The sequence below is a fragment of the Macrobrachium nipponense genome, chromosome 16 (assembly GCF_015104395.2).
Source record: "Macrobrachium nipponense isolate FS-2020 chromosome 16, ASM1510439v2, whole genome shotgun sequence".
In the NCBI taxonomy this organism is placed as follows: Eukaryota; Metazoa; Arthropoda; class Malacostraca; order Decapoda; family Palaemonidae; genus Macrobrachium; species Macrobrachium nipponense.
Window position 1 is genome coordinate 55,100,724 of NC_087209.1, and position 24,593 is coordinate 55,125,316.

The 24,593-nt window shown below is 38.6% G+C and overlaps 1 protein-coding gene across 1 annotated transcript in view; it reads right to left on the minus strand.

The window, feature by feature from the left end:
• Window positions 1-24,593, minus strand: part of LOC135195701 (uncharacterized) — a 249,855-nt gene that overhangs the window by 72,636 nt on the left and 152,626 nt on the right. The window contains 1 exon segment of the mRNA XM_064222101.1: window positions 17,665-17,821. Coding sequence (XP_064078171.1) covers window positions 17,665-17,821 — 157 coding nt within the window.

A 24,593-nucleotide genomic window follows, 5' to 3' on the forward strand; every position in this document is an offset into this window, starting at 1 on the left:
TTAATACAATATAAATGGTCTGTAAGGTGCGGCATACAGCATTCAGCTATTTTTGACCTCATAAATAACTGTAATCACAGAATAAACTTTAATATGTCACATATAATTTATAGCAGCAATTGTCGGTTCAAAAGTCAGATAGTAGAATCAGCACTGATTAAACAAAGAAATACGATGAACCTCTCAAAAGGAGCTTGGGACTTAGATATTATAGATAAAATCTTCCTCCAACCAGTGATTAAGAAGATTAAGAAACTATAAACCGAGGTGACTTAACAGCTAACCTCTGGAACTCTTGGTATAAATACTGCTTTTCTGTAATTCTTATTTCATTATTATACTTGCTTAGAGGGAGACAGTTGTTCTCTGGAATATAGCATTAACTTTATACCTTTTGGCATTTTTATGGGCTTCTTTTATCAGATACACACATACTTAAATATATGTATGTATATGTATATGAAATAGGTATTATTAACATATGAACACCATTGTGAATTAAATTCAGCAAAAAGTGCATAGTCTGGTTTTGCTGCACTGTGGAGAGGATTGTAAAATCTCAGTTCAGGAGATCGAAAAAGTGAGTTTCAGAACATTTTTGTTGTCCTCATCACTGGCTCCCAGGGAGATAGGGCGGGAATTCGTAACTTTGGACTCATCACTTTTTGGAGATGGCACGATGTGTGAACTCAGCTCACTCGTGCATCCACTACCCAGCAAATGGAGGTCGTGTGTGTTTGCACATGGGCAGAAGTAGGTACGTTTCCAATCTGGTTTTGGTCAGATCTCATGGGTGAGACTATTAACTGTGCGTACATGAGTGCGTGCGCGTCTGTTCCACCATATGATATGGAAGATGATGGGTAATTGGGCACTATTTGGAGGCTGCAGTTGGCATGGACTTGTCTTCTTTTCCCTTTATGCGTGTTTGCTATTGAAATGGATGGATCTGGCAATCCACCTGACGGAGTGTTGCTAGTTGTAGGGGAGGTACTAATGACTTTTAATTGCGTATTTTTATTATGAATGATATTTAGTTATTGGAGAGAAAGATGTGGACGGGTTTTCGTCCAATCCCCAGTTTTATTTTGGTTTCCTATTTGAGTTCTTATTTTCTTGGTTGGTGTATCATTATGTTCTATGCTAGAATTTTAGAATTTGACTCATATGGTTAATCATTTGTTCTTTACAAATAAAGTCTATTTTGATCATTCTGGTTCTGATTTAGCGACCTTAGGTAATTATGATTTGTGGGTTGTGTTGTGGTTGGCAGACAGAGAGAGAGAGAGAGAGAGAGAGAGAGAGAGAGAGAGAGAGAGAGAGAGAGAGAGAGGAAGATGCTCGGACCAACGTTGCCAAGATACCTCGAAGAGGTCAATTTTACGTGTCGCAAACTATAAATGAGAAAACACATCTGTTTGTCTGTTCGTCTGTTTGTTCCAGGTGAACATCTGTACCAGAGAACCAATCAGTATGAAATTTGGTACAGAGGCTAAGCTATGATAGGGTTTGAACATAAGCTAATTAGTTTCTTCAAAACATGTATAACACCCCCTAAAAAGTGATTACTTTTTGGGCTGATTTGGTTAAAATTTGAAACATAGGCTATTAAAATAGTTATCAAGCTTCAAGGGGCCATGGGGGACCAAAGGGAGTGGTAAGAAGAGGGTGACATGTTCAAAGAAATATTACCAAAAACATGTGCAAATAAAAAAAAAGTTACTGAATCTTCGTTATCAATAAATTTACGTAAATATTTTTCAACAAATATGCTAAGAATTCGTTATCTTATTTCTTATCTGTTTTGATATTGTGTGAGCTGTAATTATAATTTGACAAAATAAAATAGAATAATTTATTAGGGAAAACATATATAAGTTGGTAAACTTTACGATTGTCTTGTAAAAGAAGCCCCACAAGGGGTTGCAAATAGTCATTTTCAACTTCTCATGGATGGTAAGGAAAATTGTTTAGAATTTTTATTTTCACCATGTGCAATTGTACATTTTCCTCTTGCCATTGATGTGTTTTTTTTTGTAAATTTAACAACCTCAAAGTTTACTTGGCCTGAGGAACTGCATTAATTTTTTTTTACCTGTCCACTGAGGCTTAAATCCAAGGTTCAGCTCCGATAGGAAGGAGTGATGAGAAGGGGTGGGAAGGGCAAGACATGTAGAATAACCAAAAATGACAAATATTAGTTTCTAATTAATAGTTTACAAGGTCACTAAGATAAATAGTGATACTTCTGATGCCCTTTAAGTCCAAGTTCAGCTCAGATAGGAAAAGGGAGAATTAGATGGAGTGAAAAATAAAATCACAGATATCAGTGTCTAATCCATAGTTTTCAAGGTGCTGGGAACAATAGAGATACTCCTTATGCCCTTTAATTCCAAGTTCAGCCCCGACAGGAGAGCGGGATGATTAGGGGTGGGAAGAGGATGACATGTAAAATTAACCAAAAGGAAGAGACATTAGTGTCTAAACCATAGTTTTTGAGGTTGCTGTAATGAATAGCAACACTCCCATTGCCATGTAAGTCCAAGTTCAGCTCCGATAGGAAGGGCAGGTGTGAAGGGGTGGGAAGGGGATGATGTAAAAATAACCGAAAACAACATAGTATTAACTCATAGTTTATGAGGTCGATGAGATAAATAGTGATACTTCTGATGCTCTTTAAGTCCAACTTCAGCCTCGATAGGAAGGGGGTGAGGTGAGAAGGGTGAAAAATAAAATGACAAATATTAGTGTCTAATCCTTAGTTTTTGAGGTCACTGGGATGAAAAGAGACAGTCCCAATGCCAATTAGGTCAAATGTAACTGAAACAACTATCTTAACAGGATTGGGTTAGAGTGAGAGAGATAAGAGTGAGACAGAAAGGAAGTGAGAGCGAGAGAAAAGGGGTTGTTGGGAGGAGAGAGAGTTTATTGATTGGTCAGGTAGCATATATATATATATCATAATATATATATATATATATTATATATATATATATATATATATATATGAGGTGTGACCAAGTTTTTGGAGTTCCGATTTCTTGAGGGTGGCTGGGCAGTATCGCTTGTCACCTTTGCATGAGAAAGGTCTCCCTTACACTTGTAGTTGAGGTAACCGTCTTTTTCACCCCTTTTCTATTTGTTTTTCATGCCTTTATCTTAAGATTTTATAAGTTAATGCCTTTTGAAATAATTTCCCTTAATTCTGCAATCCGCACTGTAATACTGTAACATATATATATATATATATATATATATATATATATATATTATTATATATATATATATCATATATATTATATATATATATGTATATATCGCGCTACAATGTCCTTTAATATCTAATTCGCTCTACCTCGGAATTAATATATTTTCATATATGCATAACCGAAGGGGAATTTTTTCTCGATAATAGACTTGCCTGGACCGGGGCGCGAACCCACGGAGTCTTTCAAATCCAGGAACGTCAGTGAAGCTTTTACCTACTACACCATCGGTGGTGTAGTAGGTAAAAGCTTCACTGACGTTCCTGGATTTGAAAGGCTCCGTGGGTTTGTGCCCCGGTCCAAGCAAGTCTATTATCGAGAAAAAATTCCCCTTCGTTAAGCATATATGAAAATATATTAATTCCGAGGTAGAGTGAATTAGATATTAAAGGACATTGTAGCTCGATATATGTATATGAATCACGGAAATGTGACATGACTTATATATATATATATATATATATATATATATATATATATATATATATATATATATATATGTTACAGTGTTACAGTGTTACAGTGCAGATTGCAGAATTAAGGGAAATTATTTCAAAAGGCATTAACTTATAAAAACTTAAGATAAAGGCATGAAAAACAAATAGAAAAGGGGTGAAAAGACGGTTACCCTCAACCGCAAGTGTAAGGGAGACCTTTCTCATGCAAAGGTGACAAGCGATACTGCCCAGCCACCCTCAAGAAATCGGAACTCCAAAAACTTGGTCACACCTCATTTACGCCTACACCAGCCCTCTTCTCAGGATTAATTGGCGTTTCTTTCGGTGACAGGTCAGAGAGCCGAGGGGTAATTACAACAGCCCATCTGGCAAATGTTAGAAAAGGAATTCTATGCTCCTTTGTTTAAAAAAGGGGACGTGTTAAACTCGAAAGCCCCACCCTTTCCAAAGGTAGGCCTATGGTTTTAACCAATCAAATCAGCAGTGCCAACGAATGCCCTACTAGGATACCCAAGGGACACAGACCCAAGAAGGTAGGGCATGAACAAGAGGCGTTTCCAAATGAGAAGTCTGCCAATTACTACAGAGAGGGTGACAGGGAGGCAGTTTTGTAGAAAGTCTGTAGCCACTCAGACACAAGAATCCTTTCAAAAGATGCCACACCCTGTCAAAATCCAAAATCCAAAGGCAGTGCCAAGAAGATGACATCCGAATAAAAAGGATGGACAGAGAAAGAGGGAGACAGAGTGGAGAAAGAGTGGAAAAGCAGAACAGAAAGAGGGAGGGAGACAGGGTGGAGAAGAAGAGACAGAGAAAAAGTGCGAAGTGTGGTGTGCGAATATAGACAGTGTTAAGTGACAATATTGTAGTCAGTAAAATTCCCTCGTGCAAAGAAACAGAGTGCCTACAGAATAGTTTGTCTCGGTCCAAGCGCCTAAAGAAAAGGTGGAAAAAGAAAGATTATAAGTTCCCCATCAAGAATAAATACATATATGGACACATCAATTTAATTTTCCCAAATAAAAATAGAACTTTAAGGTAAACAAGATAGCAACTAATTATATAATTACTCCTCACTGCCAAATCCAATCCAGTTGCCTCCCTCAGGCCGATCTCTACCATAGAACTGTACGACTACAGTTAAAATGGCGGCAGTGAAAAGGGATTAAATGATTTAGTGTCAGAGTAAGGGATTTCGATCCAAAGGCGACAAGTAAAGATTAAAAGTGCTTCCCCAAGGACAGTTACCAAGTGCTTCTCCCAAATACAAAGCCAGTTACCAAGTCGTAACGTAACGATTAAAAGCGCTCCACCAAGAAAAAAAAGCTACCCACACTTCGTGAAAAAGAAACTCCACTCCGAAGAACAAGAACAATCTAAAGAAGTTATCACTGGAAGATGTTGAACGCGTGAAAAAAATTTAGAAGACGATTTGAAGGGATACGCATTTCCTGTCCCGCAATGAGAGAAGAGAGAGAGAGAGAGAGTGAGAGAGAGAGAGAGAGAGAGAGAGAGAGAGAGAGAAGGGGAAAACAGCGCATCATTCAATGTGAGATAAACGAACGCAAGTCAAACACAACGCAGCCGTCAGACTTAGCCCAGTTCCCAAGATGACAAATAATATCCTAACATATACAAGACATCAATCTTTATTAAAAGTAAACTACGCGATTAACATTTCAGTTAGACAATTTTAAGATACACAGATTTGTATTTTGAGATTAAATATTTACATACTGAACTTCTATTGGCAATGAAATTCTACGATATTTCTTAATTTTACTAATTATAACTAATCAACTATTAAGATTTTTCCCGACCATTTGTATTTACTAATCAATAACCATTTGTATTTACTAATCAAAGGGAGATTGGCTCTTAATCAGAACGTAAGAACTCCGGTGCTCACGAGGATTCAAACAAAGAAATTAACCATGGCTGAGGGAACACAGTCCACGAATTCGAGCGCAGCTGTAATGGGAACACATAAGGGACATGTAATTAATCACATGTCTAAATTTTGCGGAAGAAAGGAAGGTCAAATAGCCTGCAACTTAGAGAACTGGATAGAGCAGGTGGAGACACGCCTAAGCAGCATAACGGGGACAGATAGAGAAAAACTTATTGAAGCCAAGAGTTATCTTGATTTGGAAGCCGGAGGAGACTTAGAACGATACGTCCACTCATAGACATACCGAGATCTTAAGAATTGGGAAGAACTGAAACGGTACTATAGGAAGGTCTATTCCACAGTTGGTGAAAGGGATCCAGTTATTAGCCTTGAAAGGATAATGCATCAATTTAAGATAGACAATAGACGCTACCAATAGTTTAGCTCACAGTTGTATAACAATGTGAATGAATGGGGTAACTTAATGGCATCCCCATATTGGCTAGAGGAAGAAGGAGGCAAGCAAAAAATGTTAATGGGTCATGTCAAAAAAATAATTAATGATTGGAAGCCTGCCAGCGGAAGCTACTGGGAGGATGACTCGTAAGTGGGAGACATCTGATGATGTAGCCGACGTTGAAGAGGAGGAAACAAAAATCCTAGGTAGAAGACCTGAGGGGAATCCTATATACAGACTTTTAGTCGCTATAGGACAAAAGGAAAGGGGTCCAACTAGATCTAGGACACCATCTAGAAATCAGAATAAGATGCCAGCTAATACTTCTAAAGGAGGATTTTTGACAGGCATGTGTTATAACTGTCAGAAGAGAGGACATTATGCCAGTGACTGCCGAGGAATGGCCGTCTGTCCTTTCCTTAAGAGAACAGGACATAGTGCTCGAGAATGCAGAAATAAATTTGTTTCAGCTCCTAGGGGTAGATCTCAGTCGAGAGGCAGAGGTAGAAACCACAGTCAGTCTCCACAAGCTAGAGGAAATAGGGATTCTGCCCCAAATAGGTATGCTAATCTAACAGCAAGCATAGAGTACCAACCAGTTCAGCCAATGTCAGATGACACAATGGGAAATTTTCTGCTTACTGGTACAATGGATCTTCCTCTATAACAGAGAGAATGTCTGGAGTGCCAAGGCTAAGCAAAGCTACACAGGTTAGCAAGGTTAATGTAGGGAATGAATATAATTATAGACCATTGTCTCCCGCACATGCCAGACTAGAGAAACCCATTGCTACATTGTTTGATACAGGTAGTCCTAAGAATGTAATGTCAGAAAAGGTGTCTCGGTTGTACTTTTCCGACTTAAGTTTGAACCCAGCGGTAGATTGTAGAATCACAAACGTACAGGGTAATAATATCCAGGTAATCAAACAGTTAGATTTCCAATTTAGACGAGGAAGAATTGCACTATGAGAAAAGGTTCTGGTAGCCAGAGACAAAACCTGTTTTCCCAATATTTCTACGTTTGGATGTGGAAAAGATATATATGTATATCTTAGTTTTACCAGACCACTGAGCTGATTAACAGCTCTCCTAGGGCTGGCCCGAAGGATTAGTAGCTAGGAACCAATTGTTTACCTAGCAACGGGACCTACAGCTTATTGTGGGATCTGAACCACATTATATCGAGAAATGAATTTCCATCACAAGAAATAAATTCCTCTGGTTCTGCATTGGTTGAGCCAAGAATTAAACTTCAGACCACCAGATTGGTAGCTGAACACGAAATCCACTTGTCCAATGAGGAACTTTGTGGAAAAGATAAAAAAAGGAGAATCCAGAATGGATACACGTGATACCTCCCCATGAAGGAGATGTTCAACAGTCCTCTGACTGTTAACATCTATAATCTTTTCAAGGGCAAACGTTACATAACCACTTCTCTCTCACTATTGAGGATTTAACGTTAACATTAAGCAGACATGCCTGTATCTTCTTTTAGTCAAGAAATTTGATTTTCCCCATACAAACATCAATGCCTAATTTACCACCAATAACATTCACTATCATTTAACATCTATCCCATATGGTCAGTGCAGGACACTTTACAGTGGGCACAGGAACATGCCAGAATAGCGAAAAGTTAGCGGGATACAAAGGGGTTAAACTAAAGTAATTTCAAGGGGTCTTACTTTATAAGTTACAAATTAATTATAAAGGGAGACATTTGCTTTGCCTCTGGATAGTGCAGTGACATGGTCGGAGAAAAGTTTGGAAAAGTTTTCTGAAGAATATTAGTTCCTTGATAAAACACCAACTGTCCTGGTGACAGTTCCTCTCTTTTATTCCCTCCTACCAGTCTAAGCTCCATCTCCTTAGAGCACAACAACAACCTTGGAACTAGTTTTTGTACCTGTGCACAGCAGGCAACCTCATTATCAGAGTCATACAAGACTCTCAGTATCATTCTTAAAAGTGCCAGGAAAACTGGCAGTTTGCACGCCTTCATTAAAATCAAAGCAGAACAAGTAATATGAAACAAGGTAGTAAATAGGTTCCTGCTGAGTCATTGAACAATATATGATTCCAAACTACAAGAAAGGAAAATGATCTTCAGTTCATAAACACTCTGGATTATGATGCCAAGTCACTCAGAAAAGATTGGTGGCACTGTGCCAAGTTGGCACCGGAGCCATGAAAACTAGATGGCTCTAGTAGACTACCTGGGTGTCCAGCGTCATTTACCTCTCTTCTTGGGCCCCTCAAAGATCCATTGGTGCCATAGGAGGCACAAGAGTGCTTTCTTCACTGGCTGCTGCGGCAACCAGAGCAGGGGCAGAGCTAAGTACTTCCATTGATTCCTTGTGCAAATTTTAGGCCCTGCCACCAGCTGAAGCATGGAAGAGAGCCCCATCAGGATATATGCTTCAGGGGGCGGAGATGGCAATGGCAATGAAGGCTCACAGGTGGGTGGTGGATCTAGAGATGGCACTGGCACTGTCATGTCAGTAGGACCAGACTTGTAGCTTGGTTCATCTTCTGTACTAGAGAGAGATGTCAGCACTGCCCGGGACATGCGAGTGGCACTGGCAGTGTGGTCGTGTCACATATAGGATCTTCGGAAGGGAGATTCATCATGGGAGCTGAGGCAGGGCCAGTGACAAGGAGTGTTTGGAGGCTTTGCCCCATGTGTGAAAGTGGAATTACAATAAGTTAGCAGTATAATTTGGTTCTCCTGGAGAGCGGTCAGTCACTGGCACTGAGGCACGGCCAGTTACAAGAATGAGTCTTGGTGGAGGCTCAGCTATCTCGACAGGTGACGTCTGGTTCTGCCCATCACATTCAAGCAGCACTGGCAGTGTTTTGGAGTTGTAGGTTTCATAACTAGGCTCAGTGGCATCTGAATTAATAAGATCAAGTGCCATCAATATATGAGGTTTTCTCGCCATGGGTATGGGGTCATAAGGTTCAAATTCGGGCCGAAAAGGACCCTGTTTTCCCAGTAGCAGATGTCATGGCGAGGGCATGCATCTCGGAAAGTGTAGCACCAGATGGCATTATCTTGACACTGATTCCAAAAGGAGAAGGTCCCCTTTGATTAAATGAGGTGTTAGCAAATGAGACCTAGATGGGGCTGCAGGTTGTGAGTCTGCAAAGCCACCGAGGCCGGAAGTTAGGAATAAGGGCTCGGATGGCTCCTCAGATTGTGAGGCTGGGGGCCACCAGAGCATGGGATAGGAGGAGAAATAGATAGGGAGATAGGTTCCGAGGTGGAATGGCTGTCGAGTAGATGGATCATACCCATAAATTCTACAATGAGTGCTGCGTATTCTGGCACTGGTAAAGAGCCCTCTGATAGGCATACATAGAAGTGTGATTTCTCCTTGGCTCTTTCTTGACTGAATTTCTTCACCTGGGCATCTACCCAGGCGGTAACGGAAGTGCCTCGGAGGGTCCTTTCCACTCCGAGGACCTTGAAGATTCTGAAATCTTCTGCGTACAATGACATACTTGAAGGATATGGGAAGTTTAGCCAATTAAGGGAGTGCCACTGGTAGGCCCTAAAATTTCACAGAAGGGACGGGGTGCTAAACCCAACTGCAGGTAGTCAAGAGGGATGTAGAGAGAGGAGAGCCAATGAAAGTGGCACTCGTGGATAAGGTACTCTGGAGAGCATAATGAGTGCGGGAGTGCCAATAATGATGGCACTCAGGGTTAGGGCAGGATAAATGCCAACAGGTGGTGATAGAAATGTGTTAGGTACTCTCTGGCACTAACTTAGAGGTGCAACAACACTGGATGCACCCACAGGTGTGTGGATGTGGCTCAGAAAATGTAAGCTCAACAAAAGCTGTTGTGGGACTCAAAGGAAGCTCAACAAAAGCTGTAGTGGCACTCAAAATACCACAGACAACAGGGGAGTGTCATTGAAGGTGGAACTTTTAATGAGCATTGTCTAAATCCGTTCTCAAACAGATAATGTGCACTTATAGTGTGATACTTCAAGTGTAAGGACCTCTAGCACTTGCTAAATGACAAAATTGAAGTGGCATTTGACGGAGTGCAGTTACCAGGTGAGCGTCAGTGATGGAGGTACTCAGAGGTAGGTTGGAGTGTCATCGGAGGTGGCACTTGCAGGCTGTTGTACAGATGAACCAAAGTACGTAGACAAAGTGAGGCACTCACAGGCAAAAGTCAGGTTATCAATTTCACTTTGCGGTGGGCTTGGAAAAGCGGGTAGGGGTGTCAGTGGTGGGGACACTTGCAGATTAGGGGTCTTGCAAGACCTAGGCACTCTTAAGGTGTGTGAGCAGGTGGTGCACCAACAGGTGCTTTTGGTTCCTACAGAATGTACAATGTCCTTGGACACTCAAGCTTCAGGTGGCACTTCACAAAGTGCATGAACAGGGGAGGGGCACTATCAAAGGTGCAGATGCAACACTGGCACTCTCACCAGCACGCAAGCGACAAGGCTTCAGGTGTGTCAGTAGTGGTGACACTCACATGTAGGCACTATAAAGTGCATGGGTAGGTAGTGCCACTCTCACCAGTAATCAAGCAGCAAGGCTTGGATGTGTCAGCAGCAGGGACACTTGCGTATAGGCATTGTAAAGTGCGGAGGCAGGCACTGCACTCTCACCAGGCAACAAGCTCTAAGGCTTCCAGGAGACACAATATAATGCGTAGGCAGATACTGGCACTCCCACCAGTAAGCAGCAACAAGCTCTAAGGCTTCCAGGAGACACAATATAATGCGTAGGCAGATACTGGCACTCCCACCAGTAAGCAGCAACAAAGCTTGAGGTGTGTCAGCAGCAGGGACACTCGAATCACTATCAAATACTAGTATTATCAAAGTATTACTTGGTGAACACTAGTACTTCTCAAAGCATGATGACAGATTAAGACACTACTAGGTTCTCAGCATGGTCGTTCAATGGAGTGTCAGTGATGGTGGCACTTGTAAACTATACTCTCAAGTCTCAGTTCAATCTTCCAGGTTGGTGGTACTCGAAATTAGCATGTTGCTCTCAAGCAGCTAGTCTTGTGAGGAACTCATACCTCCACAAAATCAAACTCAAAATTAGGCTCTCCAGCCCTCTCACAAGGCAACTTAAAGGAGTTCCTATAAAGGTGCCAGCAGTGATGGCACTCACAGTATAAGTCTTGCAAGACTGTCCTCTTCAAATAAGTTTACCGCAACACAGGGGGTGACCTGGCACTCTAGCCAGTTCTCTAAATGTCTAAATTTTGACAAGGCATTCTGAAGTGTGTGAGTAGTGTCACCAGTCTCAATGTGTGAGTAGTTTCACCAGTCTCAGCAAAAGCACCACGGCTTCTAAGATTGGTACTCTAAAAGTTCAAGACAATGTCAACGATGGTGGCATTGATATCCAAGGAGCAACCTGCCTCCTTCAAGTACTGGCACTCTAACCAGTCTCAAGTAAGTGCAAAGCTCAAATGGCTACTCTAAAAGTGCATGAGGTAATGTCAGCGACAGTGACGCTGAAAGCAAGGAGTACAACAGCACTACCTTAAATACTTGCACTCTCACCAGTCAACAAAGCACAAGGCTTTCACAATGGCACTGTAAAGTGTGTAACAACATGAAACACGACACAAAAATGCGTGCAACTAGGTTCCACCATAATGTTCTGTGAACACTTTCACTCAGACCCACAGGTCTTCCTTACGACTCAAATTGTGTTGCTAAAGTGACCCAACGTGTCTGGATTCCAAACAGAACTCAAAAGGGTCTTGGCAGAAGCCTTTAATGGATGTGTACTACAATCAATAGTAAAATAGCAGATTGTATATGTTCTTCAATGTATACACAGTTATAACATATCTTCTTCAAGGAACATACAGTTATAGCAGATTAGCTGTTTTTCTCAAAGCAATTCTAATTCACAAATGAATGAAAATAGAAAAATAAGAGCGTCCTCACTAAGTGTCAAAACTGTAGCTACTTTAAAAGAAAGGAAAGATTCCTTTGTTGGTCTTAAACTTATGAACGGTGGAAGTTACAATGGGGGACAGATTTAGCAAAACATTGCATGCTTGATTCTCTACACGACATGTTAAGTTATACCTTACTATCTTCACAAATTCACAAGAATTTGTGCTAACACATATGACTGGATTTTGCAAAAGAGGGTTTAAGTCATCAAGTATGCTAATATGACATGTTCTACTCATAAATAAAGATTTTTAATAAGTGAGCTGGCTACTCAGAACATGCTACTGTGGGGTAGTGACCGTACAGTGAGCGGTGTGAGGTTGCCAGAAAATGTAACGCAAACGAAATCTTACCATTGTGTGGATGTAGACAACAGATGCCAAAGCAGAATAAATGCAAAAATACACTTTATTTTCAGTTCTAGCCAGTTATAACTGATCTGCTTATTAACTGAATGATTCTAGATTTGTTCTAGTAATTGCTAATTTCCTCTAAGGTTATTTCAAGTTCTAGGATCCTAAGCCAAGGTCACCACTGTCACAGTTCACAAGCCAGGGTAGTGAAAAAGTTCCTCAAAATCCTAAATTTTGGAGTTCTCAAAATTATTTGCTTGTGGGCAATCTACACAAATGTCTGACTAATTCGCTCACTCACTATGAACAGAAAAGGGGGAGGAGTACACACCTTTTAGAATAACCAAATCATATATCAAAATTGAGGATTGAATATAATACGTACTCTGTTCATAAATTACTATAATTCTCTAAAAGGGTTATCAGGAGATTAATACAGGATCGCTATCACGCTCCATGGCTCTGGTGACGTTACTAAAGTTATTCACAGTCACAAGGCAAAATGCCACTACTAAACAAGCAAACAAAGGTCCTACTAAGTGAATTATGGATGTAAGAAAGTGAGGATCACGAACTCTTAAAATTAGCACTAAAATCAAAACACTATGCAATGGGGGTACTTTAAGCGACCTATGCGTCATTGGCATTCACGAAATAATCCCCCAAATATGGCATGGGCATAAGTTGAGTGAGTTGCACTGTTGATCTACAGGGGGAGGCACACAATGGGGCACTGTACACAGATGTACAAAATATTCTTCCATAACAGCTGGTAATGGTAAGATAACATACAACGGTAACATGTAAGATTTCCAAAAGCAGAACGCATCTCTTAAATATTGCAATGTATTGATGTCAATACATGCTATGGTGATATGACACCAAAATCTCACTAGTCTCATAGAGAGATGGGGATCTGGGAATGTAAATCTTAGAATGGAATCTAGGTATGGGAATAAGGTAAGAAAACGCAGCTGAGAAATAAGAATGAGTGCTAGGAACAGTGGTGAAGTGCCAGGACAAATGTACTCACTCTTTCAGTTACCTTATCAGGCAGATTGGTGGAAGTAGCTCTGTACCAGCTGATTGTACGTGGGTCACTTGCAGTCCTTCACTATAGAGTAAGAGGCAATGTCTTCATTGGTCAGACTCTCTGGCAGACTCAGTATTGTTCTTGGATTACTAGCCTCTTCAGCAACCAAACATTGGTAAAGGAGAAGCATTAGCCAAGTTTTGCGTTGCTTTGTCACTTCCATGCCAGATGCAGCGACAGAGCTGGTGTCGAAGGACAGCATCAGGTCATCGCCAGAGTTTTATCCCAAACAGAAGGATTTTTCAAGATGGCTAGGGCAACTTGTACATAATGTGTAAGGTCTCCACACGAAATATATAGGTATGGGCATCTTCAAACCCTATATATACCCTGATTGTTGATCCAGCGTTTGCAGGTCAAGTTCGTTGTTGTTCTTCTTCCAAAACACAGGTCATAGTTCATTAGGGGTGATTCATGTTGGTTCCTTTGTGTCCATTGCTAATCGTCTACCATATTCTGAATGACATTTGAACTATGGCGAGAAAGTGCAAATATAAGGAAGATAATGCAAGTGCAGGTAGGTTGAGAAAGGTCAAGGGATATGGAGATGCTAGGGGGTCAGAGTCAGGACGTCGAGGGTCCGACAACAATAGTAAGGTTCGGGTCAGGTAGAAGGATTTTTGATAACTTGGGAGGCCATCCTTGCGTTAATAGTTGTTCGACAAATTAAGCTGGAAACATATTACAATGGGAATGGGTGCAAGTCCCTTAGGATACTTCCCAACCTCTCGTGTTGTGTTGGAGCACAGACCACCTGCAAGCCCTGAGGGGACTGACAAGTCATTTATCATATCGAGGCTAATCTTAAGTAAAAGTCATTAAATGGGTTTTCGTCTCTGTTTCATCTAGAATTCTACTTACTATTTTCAACAATCTGTTTTTCCAAATATTTCTACGTTTGAATGTAGAAAAGCTAAAAAGAGAGAGAGAGAGAGAGAATCCAGAATGGATACTCGCGATACACACACACACACACACACACACACATATATATAATATATATATATTAATTATATTATATATATCTATATATATATGTTACGCAAAATGTGGATAATTGCCAAATGTGTACATTTTGCAATTAATCTTGCCTATTGTGTACAATTTGCAGCGCTTGGTGCCTGCAAATTGTACACAATAGGCAAAATTAATTGCAAAATGTACACATTTGGCAATTATCCACATTTTGCGTATGTATAAATATAAAATATGTTTATATACATATATATATGCATATATATATGTATATAAACATATTTTATATATATATATATACAATGTAACGATTAGTTGTTATTTGTTTTAAACATTCATTACGATTGTTCTATTATTTCTCTCACCCTCTAGTGTGATTTCTGTGGAGTAGTAGACAGGGTTTGGATGGCGATCAGAGAGGTTCTAGGAAACCTAGGCTGAGTAGGCAACAACAACAGGCAACAACAGCAGGGGTGGAGCAGCTGGAAGTCATTTTGGGATTGACTTCAATGGGAGGATGAGGACTCGTCATCCGTTTGTGTGTTTAACAATTCTTTTGAATTTATCTGGTTATTTTGCTGCTTGGGTATTATATGTGTCTTATCTATTTTTCTAGATTGTGCTGCCTATTTGTGTTATTGTTTTTATTGTTTATGCTTTTGGTGTGATTGCCTGTTTTTATTCAAATCTCATTTTTGGTGTCGAGCAAGTGTATGGCTCAGATAATGATGTTAGTGATTTGCATCATTATATTTGTTGTGGTGTATAGGTCTGATTTAGTGTAATGTTCATTTCTGATTATTTCTGATTTATTAATGGTTTTGATTGTCTCTTTATTGATTATTTTGATATTTGATCAAGTGTATTTTCGCCGCCCAAAACCTACTCCCACTTGTAAATAGTGTAAATTAACTTGTAAATAAATAAATATTAAGGTAATTTTTGTGCTTTGTTCAGTCCTCCTCCTTGATCTGTCTTGTCTTTCGTCAGTCATTCCAGCCCAATTTCTTGTTTTTATTTTGAACCTGCTGGTCTCTAATTACGAGGCCATTACGATTATATATATATATATATATATATATACTATATATATATATATATATATATATATATACATATATATATATATATATATATATATATATATATATATTAATATAATGTATATATATATATATATTATATATATATATATATATATATACATATATATAGATATATATATATATATATATATATATATATATATACATGTATGTATGTCTTTACCCAAGATAAATATTAAATGTAAACCCAAGGAAATTCAGTTGCTTTGTGAAATGGAAAGAGATCCCATAGCTTTTTCGTCCCTCACTTTAGACTACGATGAGAAGGATACAGCTGTTCTCAGTAGTAAGGAAGCACCGTTAGTGAATTCAAAAGGAATTAGAATTACAGTATAAAGTGCCCCTAAATTCAGGGAATGATTGACTATAGTGCTCATAGACCCCCAGCTCTTCTGCTTGTAGAGCTTGGATACAGCCCGGCTGTCCCATTCATCATATATATGTAAGTGATTACATAATAAAAATATGGAATGTTATTCCATATATATAAAAAACTAAAACTAAAGAGGTCAACCAGATTGCTTGCAGGAATGTGATCAGACCAGAGATGATAAAGTATTCTAAGATTGCGTATACAATAAAGTAGGCTAAGTTGACATGCCGTCACCTGTGGTCATTCATTTGTTTTGAAACATTAGTCCAAGCTTCCTGCTTGAGACAACTACCGTGACCTATAATTCAAACGGCCTACGTGATTTCTAATGTGTCTCATTTTGTATGTATGTTCATATGTTCGAGCTACTGTCTGCTTCCTTTATGACTTGTAACCGAGATGGTAGTCAGAACAGAATTAGCCATCATCATTGGCAGAAGCGATCAAGCCATCGTCATTGGCAGACCTGTACAATCCTATATTCATCATGTAATCTCAGAGAATAGAACTATTTTTTATACTTCGTGTTTTCTACTAGAAACCTCACATCAGAAAAGATATCATCATTAGTTTAACACATCGTCGTCATAACGAAAGAAGATACTTACTTCGTTAGTTATCATCAAACCCCAAGACACTCCAATGAGTATGGAAGTGCATAACCAACCGACTTAGCGTAAGATTATCGCAAGTCTAACATTACCTCATAGGGCGCCTTATTATACAAGGCAACAGCCCTAATATATATGGTCATGTGAAATGTTGCAAAATCAAATATAAACGTGTATCCAGCATATAAAACGGTTGTTTAACATGAATGTTGAGCAGCACCAACCATCTCTCAGTAGGCTACAGTTGTACCGTACCCAGCCGCATTGCAAGTCAGGTTGCCAGATGCTTTTAACAAAAATAGGGCATGTAAATTTTCTAAAAAGACCACAATTCCTAAAATTTCTAATCAAAAGAACACACACACACAATGTCCTATATAGGACACATCTGGTAGCCATGAATGCATGTGCATATTTATGTACATGTGTCATGTACGTATATCTCAAAAACTAGAGGTGATGAGTGAAAACTGATTTCGAATCTGAAATCAGCACCCCAAAATAAGGCTATAACAACTATTTTTATACTTGCCTCAATTTCTATGTAAACCAGTGTAATGGGTCTAGGTATGAAAAACATGATAAAAGAGGTGTTTTCAATGGCATGAGAATTATAGCAGTTAGTTTATGCATTTTGGTATAAAAGAAATAAACAATATATTTCTTCACTTACATGTAGTGCGCATATACAGGGTGATTAAAAAGTCCCTGTGCACCTAATGTTTTATGATACGACACTTGAGTGGCAGCATAACCTTTAACTAAGATCTGAAATAAAATAAAATGTAATGTATTAATATTTATAATGTTTTTATTAAGGATCTAGCAGCAAAATAGTAAAACAGATCTTAATTAAGGGTTATGCTGCCACTCGAGTGTCGTATCATAAAACATTAGGTCCACAGGGACTTTTTGATCGCCTTGTATTTCAGGGTCTGATTTAGTCTTCTAAACTAGCGTAAAAATTATAGTCATGCCTGAGGCCTCGCAACCCCACACTCTACATTACATTTATCATTTCAACGGCATTATTTATTGGTTATGGTGTAGAACGTTTACAGTAACTGAGGCACAGAATTACCAGCATTCCAATCAACGAGAATATATTTTGCTTTCACTTACTGATCGTCAGGGATGCGGTTGGCCCCTGCTGAGTTGTTGAACACCCAGTTAAAGGTCACATCAGACGGATTTGCAGTGACCTTACACGGAACAATAACATTCGCCCTTCTGGCAACAGCAAAGTAATTTTTTCCCTCCTGTATGCAAAGAGGCGTGTCTGTAATATGAAAAAAGGATAACAACTAAATAATTACTATACTGGTTAAATAACACGTAAGTATACAATTAACCAAATCAGCTAATGAACAACGAACTTTGAGGTAAAAACATTAGACTTAATAGAAATAAAAGATCAAAATACCTTTACGAATTAGAGTACAGAAGACGTACTAATGTAAATCAAAAGGAACGCTTAAACTTTCAGAAAATCCGATTTCCATTTTCAGCAGGCATGGAATGATCTCCAAAAAGTAACAAGTTATATTTATGTGTCAGGAAGACAGTGATGACGAGTTTGCCTTCTTTGGCGAATAGATTGCCCGCCCATTACACGAGCCATCACCAAATCGAATCAATAATTCTCTTTAATGTCCGTGTCCATCGTGCATTTGCTTAGCTCAGCGACAGCTCTATTGCCACTGACCAATGGTATAACATTAATCAACACCTCTTTGATTTCTTTTAACAACGTTACTATAAAAACTGCATGACTCGTTGAAGCCTATATAGGCCCTGATGAATAGAACGTTGAGTAAATGCTTTTGCCTGGATTATACAGCATTTGCTTCACTTCCAGTGAATAAAACAAAGCAAATGCTTTTGCTAGTAGCAAATGCTTACATCTGATACTTAAGTTCAAGCAAATGCTTCATATCCTATGAATAAAACCTAGCATTGCTTATGCTTCGAAGCAATAGCTTACAAAAGTTAAAGGCAGTTCATGAGGTGCTTGACGCTCTAGTGAACCTCACATGATGGCAGATTTTCTTCTTGGAGATATAGTAAATGTTGCAGTATACTTGGATGATGATATCATTTTTAGTAAAGACTTAGAAAGTCATCTCAAAACATTATAATTGGTTTTAGATAGATTAAGAATTACAGGACTAATAATTAAATTAAAGTTATGTCAGTTCCTGATGAAGCCTTTAGAATACTTGGGTCATGTAATTAGTGAAGACGGACTGTGCATGCAGGCAGGTAAAATATAGGAAATAATTGATTATCCAGTTCCCACTAATTTGAAAGCATTGAGAGGGTTACTAGGAATGGGGGGTTACTATCGACCTTTTATCAAGGGTTTTGCTACCATAGCCAAACTCTTTGACAGAACTAACCAAAAATAATGTTAAACATGAATGGAAGGACGAACACGAAACAGCCTTTCAAACATTAAAGAGCAAAATGACCAGGAACCCTGTTTTGGTCTACCCAGATTTTTCAAAAGATTTTTATTTAGCTTGTGATGCCTCGAGTCAGGGCTAGGCCAAAAGGCCAAAACTAGGATGAGGGCAGTATATAATGCTAGTGGAGTTTTAAACACAGCTGAAAAACACTATAGTACCACAAAAAGAGTGTGTTTAGCTTTATTTTGGGTTTTAAAGAAATTTAGACATACTTTTAGGTCATAAAGCTAATGTACTCACTGATCACAAACCCATTTGTGATTTGTTTAAAAAGAGAACTTTTACTAAAAACATGGAATGCAATAGATGGTTCATTAATGTATTAGAGCTTGCTCCAGAATTCAGATATATACAAGGGAAATTTAACACTTTGGCAGATGCATTATCCAGATCTCAAGAAGAAACAGAAAAATGCATTACAACTAATAACTTTTATTATAGATGTCAAGTTGTAGATGTAGATTTAGAAAGAGTAGCGTTGTGGTACTCTTAGTATCCGCCATCTTTCTCTGTTTCCGAAAGCTCTTTTATTCTATAAGATTCCCCTATCTCAATAACATCAATATATTTATATACACAAAACCCAATCCAGAAAAATTAACACAAATTTTCCCCCAATAATGGATAACAAAAGGCAAACGCGCCCCACGCCCAGTATATTATCCCACGAAAGCAACAACAACAAAAAATAGGAAGGGGATAGAAAAAGAAATAAAATGCAAAACGCTTACTAAGCGATCCACCCGGCGACAGTCTCACACACACCAACTCTCGCCTCCCTCTCTCTCTCTCTCTCTCTCTCTCTCTCTCTCTCTCTCTCAGGGCGTGACTCGCAACAAAAACTCTGCTCGAGTAAATTCGCCACAAACAAACAAAAGGAAAATAAACAACAAAAAAGTAAAAAAAATATAAAGGATAAAAAGGAGAAAATAAGAAAGAAAGCTTGAAAATACACTCACATCTTCATATGACTGGAAACCGAATTCGTATATGCACCGCAAATATGCGTGAACTATTTACCACACTTGTGAAACACTTTAATACGTCAAAAATTAAACTTTTCCCCTTCACGTTTTAAAACACTGGTATTCAAGAATCCCAAGATGGCTGACACTGACTTAACCGGAGAGACGTACAGCTCCTCACTGCCCAACCATTGAATCAGCAAAAAGAGCCCCGAGTTGCCTGTGACATGATCATAACCCCTTTTCCTACCAAAAAAAAAAAAAACAAAAAAAAAAAACATCTATGTCTAACTAGTCACCAGTCTCTTCGTTAGTGTACCTACAGCTTATAAAATATATAAAAAGCCTCTTAAACCACCTGCCACCACTCTTACCCCCCCTTTTATTAAAACTACACAAATTGGAAACCCTGGACCGGTTGTCAATGGTGCCCTCTGTCTGCAACCATGTCATTAGGCTATTAAGTTCACGTAAGTATAACAATATACTATTTATTACCCAAAGCAGATGAATATAGAATAGAACAAAATGATTAACAAGTCATAATGACAAAAACCCAAATCTGCCCATAAAGAAAACTAGTAAGTTAACAGTCTACCCTCCTGACTAAGAATTCACTCCCAGACCCAGAATGTCAATAAGTTCATTATATTAGTCAGGTTAGAGAATCCCGTCTCTAGTACCATGGAATAGAAACGATCTGTAATAAAGATAACAATGGATAAAAGATACACTTCACACATCACTCTCTTTCAAAGTAACTAAGTAAAGGATGTATTTCACACTTCTCTCTCTTTTCAAAGGTAACGGTTTTCTAAGTCTTACAAAATATGTGTCATACCTTTACGATGGGGGTTTTCTCTCCCGACACCTGGCGTGTACCAACTGACCTCTTTGTTCTCACCAAAAGGAATGTGACTTTCGCAAGTGCCCTGGTCTATTAGACCTGTAACATCGTACAAACGAATGTACATACTTGAAGACAAGACGAGCGGTCTCTCAGTTAAAACGCTTGCGTACCAAATTCCTTCACTCAAGAAAGCTGCCCCTACAGCTCAGCCTGTCTCCAAGCAAGACATGATATGTGATTCACTAACATTGCACACTTGTAAGATATACATTATATCGGCAATGGGAAATGGTAGGAGAATTTGTGGTACTTGTAGTAGTAGTTAAGGACTGTTGCAGTTGCTGCTAGAACAGCGGTTCTTTTATCTGCTGCTTAGGTAGAATATTATATATATATATATGCTACTAGAAGAACCACAACTTTTCCTACCATTTCCCATTGCCTATATATTAATTGTAAATTAATATTGGAACTTTTGGTATCATATAATTAGTCGGAGAATCTGCTGTTTTGAAATCACATCCTCTAATAGTATGTATACAGAGGGGAAATAATAACCCTCCTTTGAATTTGTAAAAAAAAACACATTTGATTCGGAGTTAAGGATACCCAGGAGGCATTTATTTTGAGAATTATTTATAATTGTCTTGTTCCATATTGCATTAAAATGAAACATATTCTGCCTGAAAAGAATGGTAATCAAAACCAAACTAACCAGAAAACTCAAATGAGCTTCCACGTTTATATGCATACCGGTTAGGAATGTCTAAAACACATGAGGAGCACGAGGCTGGGTCTCTAAGCGGAACCTCGGAATTTACCAATCAAAAAGTAGCAAAAGTTTATCATTTTTATTCATAAGATTTTAAGCAATTACTTTTGCCTCGGCTTTTGCTACCTTTTGCTGCCTTTTGCTTTTTCTTACAGGGTTTACTTTTAGCAAATACTTGTTTTTTATTCATCAGGGCATATGTCTGGTCACTCTCCGAATAATGTATCGCAGTGACTTTGCAGACGGGGTTTCTCTCTCTCTCTCTCTCTCTCTCTCTCTCTCTCTCTCTCTCTCTCTCTCGTCTCTCTCTCTCTATCTCTATATATATATATATATATATGTATACATATATATATATATATATATATATATATATATATATATATATATATATATATATATATATATGTTTCTTCTGCATTGACAAGTTAAATGTTTACAGTTACTACATGTATACCAGGGGCAGAAACATTTCAGAATTTTCAATTCTAGTTTTAAATAATTGACTTCAAATGTGGAAATTAACAGATGATTATTGTCATTCTATACGGCAATTCATTTGTAATTTCTCATTCATCAGGGTTTCAAATTCTTATTGTTGATAGAAATAAATATTCCTCCGCTGTGACTTTAACGAGACTTATCGAGAGTAACAAAAAGGAACTGTTTTGAGGTTTACAGGCATTTCTGCAATAATAATAATAATAATAATAATAATAATAATAATAATAATAATAATAATAATAATAATAATAATAATAATAATAATAATAATAATACAGAAGATGGATGCCGGGTACCAACTCAAGAAAAGAGGCTACAGAATCAACCATCTGATGTTCATGGACGACATCAAGCTGTATGGTAAGAGCATCAAGGAAATAGATACCCTAATCCAGACTGTAAGGATTGTATCTGGGGACATCAGGATGGAGTTTGGAATAGAAAAATGTGCCTTAGTCAACATACAAACAGGCAAAGTAACGAGAACTGAAGGGATAAAGCTACCAGATGGGAGCAACATCAAACACATAGATGAGACAGGATACAAATACCTGGGAATAATGGAAGGAGGGGATATAAAACACCAAGAGATGAAGGACACGATCAGGAAAGAATATATGCAGAGACTCAAGGCGATACTCAAGTCAAAACTCAACGCTGAAAATATGATAAAAGCCATAAACACATGGGCAGTGCCAGTAATCAGATACAGCCCAGGAATAGTGGAATGGACGAAGGCAGAACTCCGCAGCATAGATCAGAAAACCAGGAAACATATGACAATACACAAAGCACTACACCCAAGAGCAAATACGGACAGACTATACATAACACGAAAGGAAGGAGGGAGAGGACTACTAAGTATAGAGGACTGCGTCAACATCGAGAACAGAGCATGGGGCAATATCTGAAAACCAGTGAAGACGAGTGGCTAAAGAGTGCATGGGAAGAAGGACTAATAAAAGTAGACGAAGACCCAGAAATATACAGAGACAGGAGAATGACAGACAGAACAGAGGACTGGCACAACAAACCAATGAACGGACAATACATGAGACAGACTAAAGAACTAGCCAGCGATGACACATGGCAATGGCTACAGAGGGGAGAGCTAAAGAAGGAAACTGAAGGAATGATAACAGCGGCACAAGATCAGGCCCTAAGAACCAGATATGTTCAAAGAACGATAGACGGAAATAACATCTCTCCATATGTAGGAAGTGCAATACGAAAAATGAAACCATAAACCACATAGCAAGCGAATGCCCGGCACTTGCACAGAACCAGTACAAAAAGAGGTATGATTCAGTAGTAAAAGCCCTCCACTGGAGCCTGTGCAAGAAACATCAGCTACCTTGCAGTAATAAGTGGTGCGAGCACCAACCTGAGGGAGTGATAGAAAACGATCACGCAAAGATCCTCTGGGACTATGGTAGCAGAACGGATAGGGTGATACGTGCAAACAGACCAGACGTGATGTTGATTGACAAAGTCAAGAAGAAAGTATCACTCATTGATGTCGCAATACCATGGGACACTAGAGTTGAAGAGAAAGAGAGGGAAAAAATGGATAAGTATCAAGATCTGAAAATAGAAATAAGAAGGATATGGGATATGCCAGTGGAAATCGTACCCATAATCATAGGAGCACTAGGCACGATCCCAAGATCCCTGAAAAGGAATCTAGAAAAACTAGAGGCTGAAGTAGCTCCAGGACTCATGCAGAAGAGTGTGATCCTAGAAACGGCAACGGCGCACATAGTAAGAAAAGTGATGGACTCCTAAGGAGGCAGGATGCAACCCGGAACCCCACACTATAAATACCACCCAGTCGAATTGGAGGCTGTGATAGAGCAAAAAAAAAAATAAAATAAATAAAAAAATAATAATAATAATAATAAATGAAAAAAATTAAATGAAATAAAATAAATTAATAGATAAATAAAACTCAATAAGTGAGACTTACAGAATGAGAGAAAGGATATCAATAGAAAATGGGTAATGTGAAAGAAATTGAAGTTTAAATATCAAATTGCTCTCATATTATAAGTCATGTCTTAAGTATAATGAATGAGCCAATAGAAATCCAGTCCTCAAGAAGACAGTTTTCATCCCGATACTATGGAAATATTTTCAAAGTTTTGCAGAAGAATGATTGATACCGAGAGCGATTGGACCAATTCTCAATATAAACGCTCTCTCTCTCTTCTCTCTCTCTCTCTCTCGGTCATACATCCACAGTTAACTCATATTCCTATATTCTAATATCTCGAAATGACAAAAACATTTCTCTTGCTTAAAACAAAATATTTGAAATGTTTTCTTAGGTAGGTGACTATTGAAGATTATGAACGTTCTCTCAGTTTAATGCTGTCTCTGATAAATTAATGTTGATTAAATTTCTATGGTTTATAAATATTTTGTGATTATGACAAAAGATGCAAATGCCGAGAGAGAGAGAGAGAGAGAGAGAGAGAGAGAGAGAGAGAGAG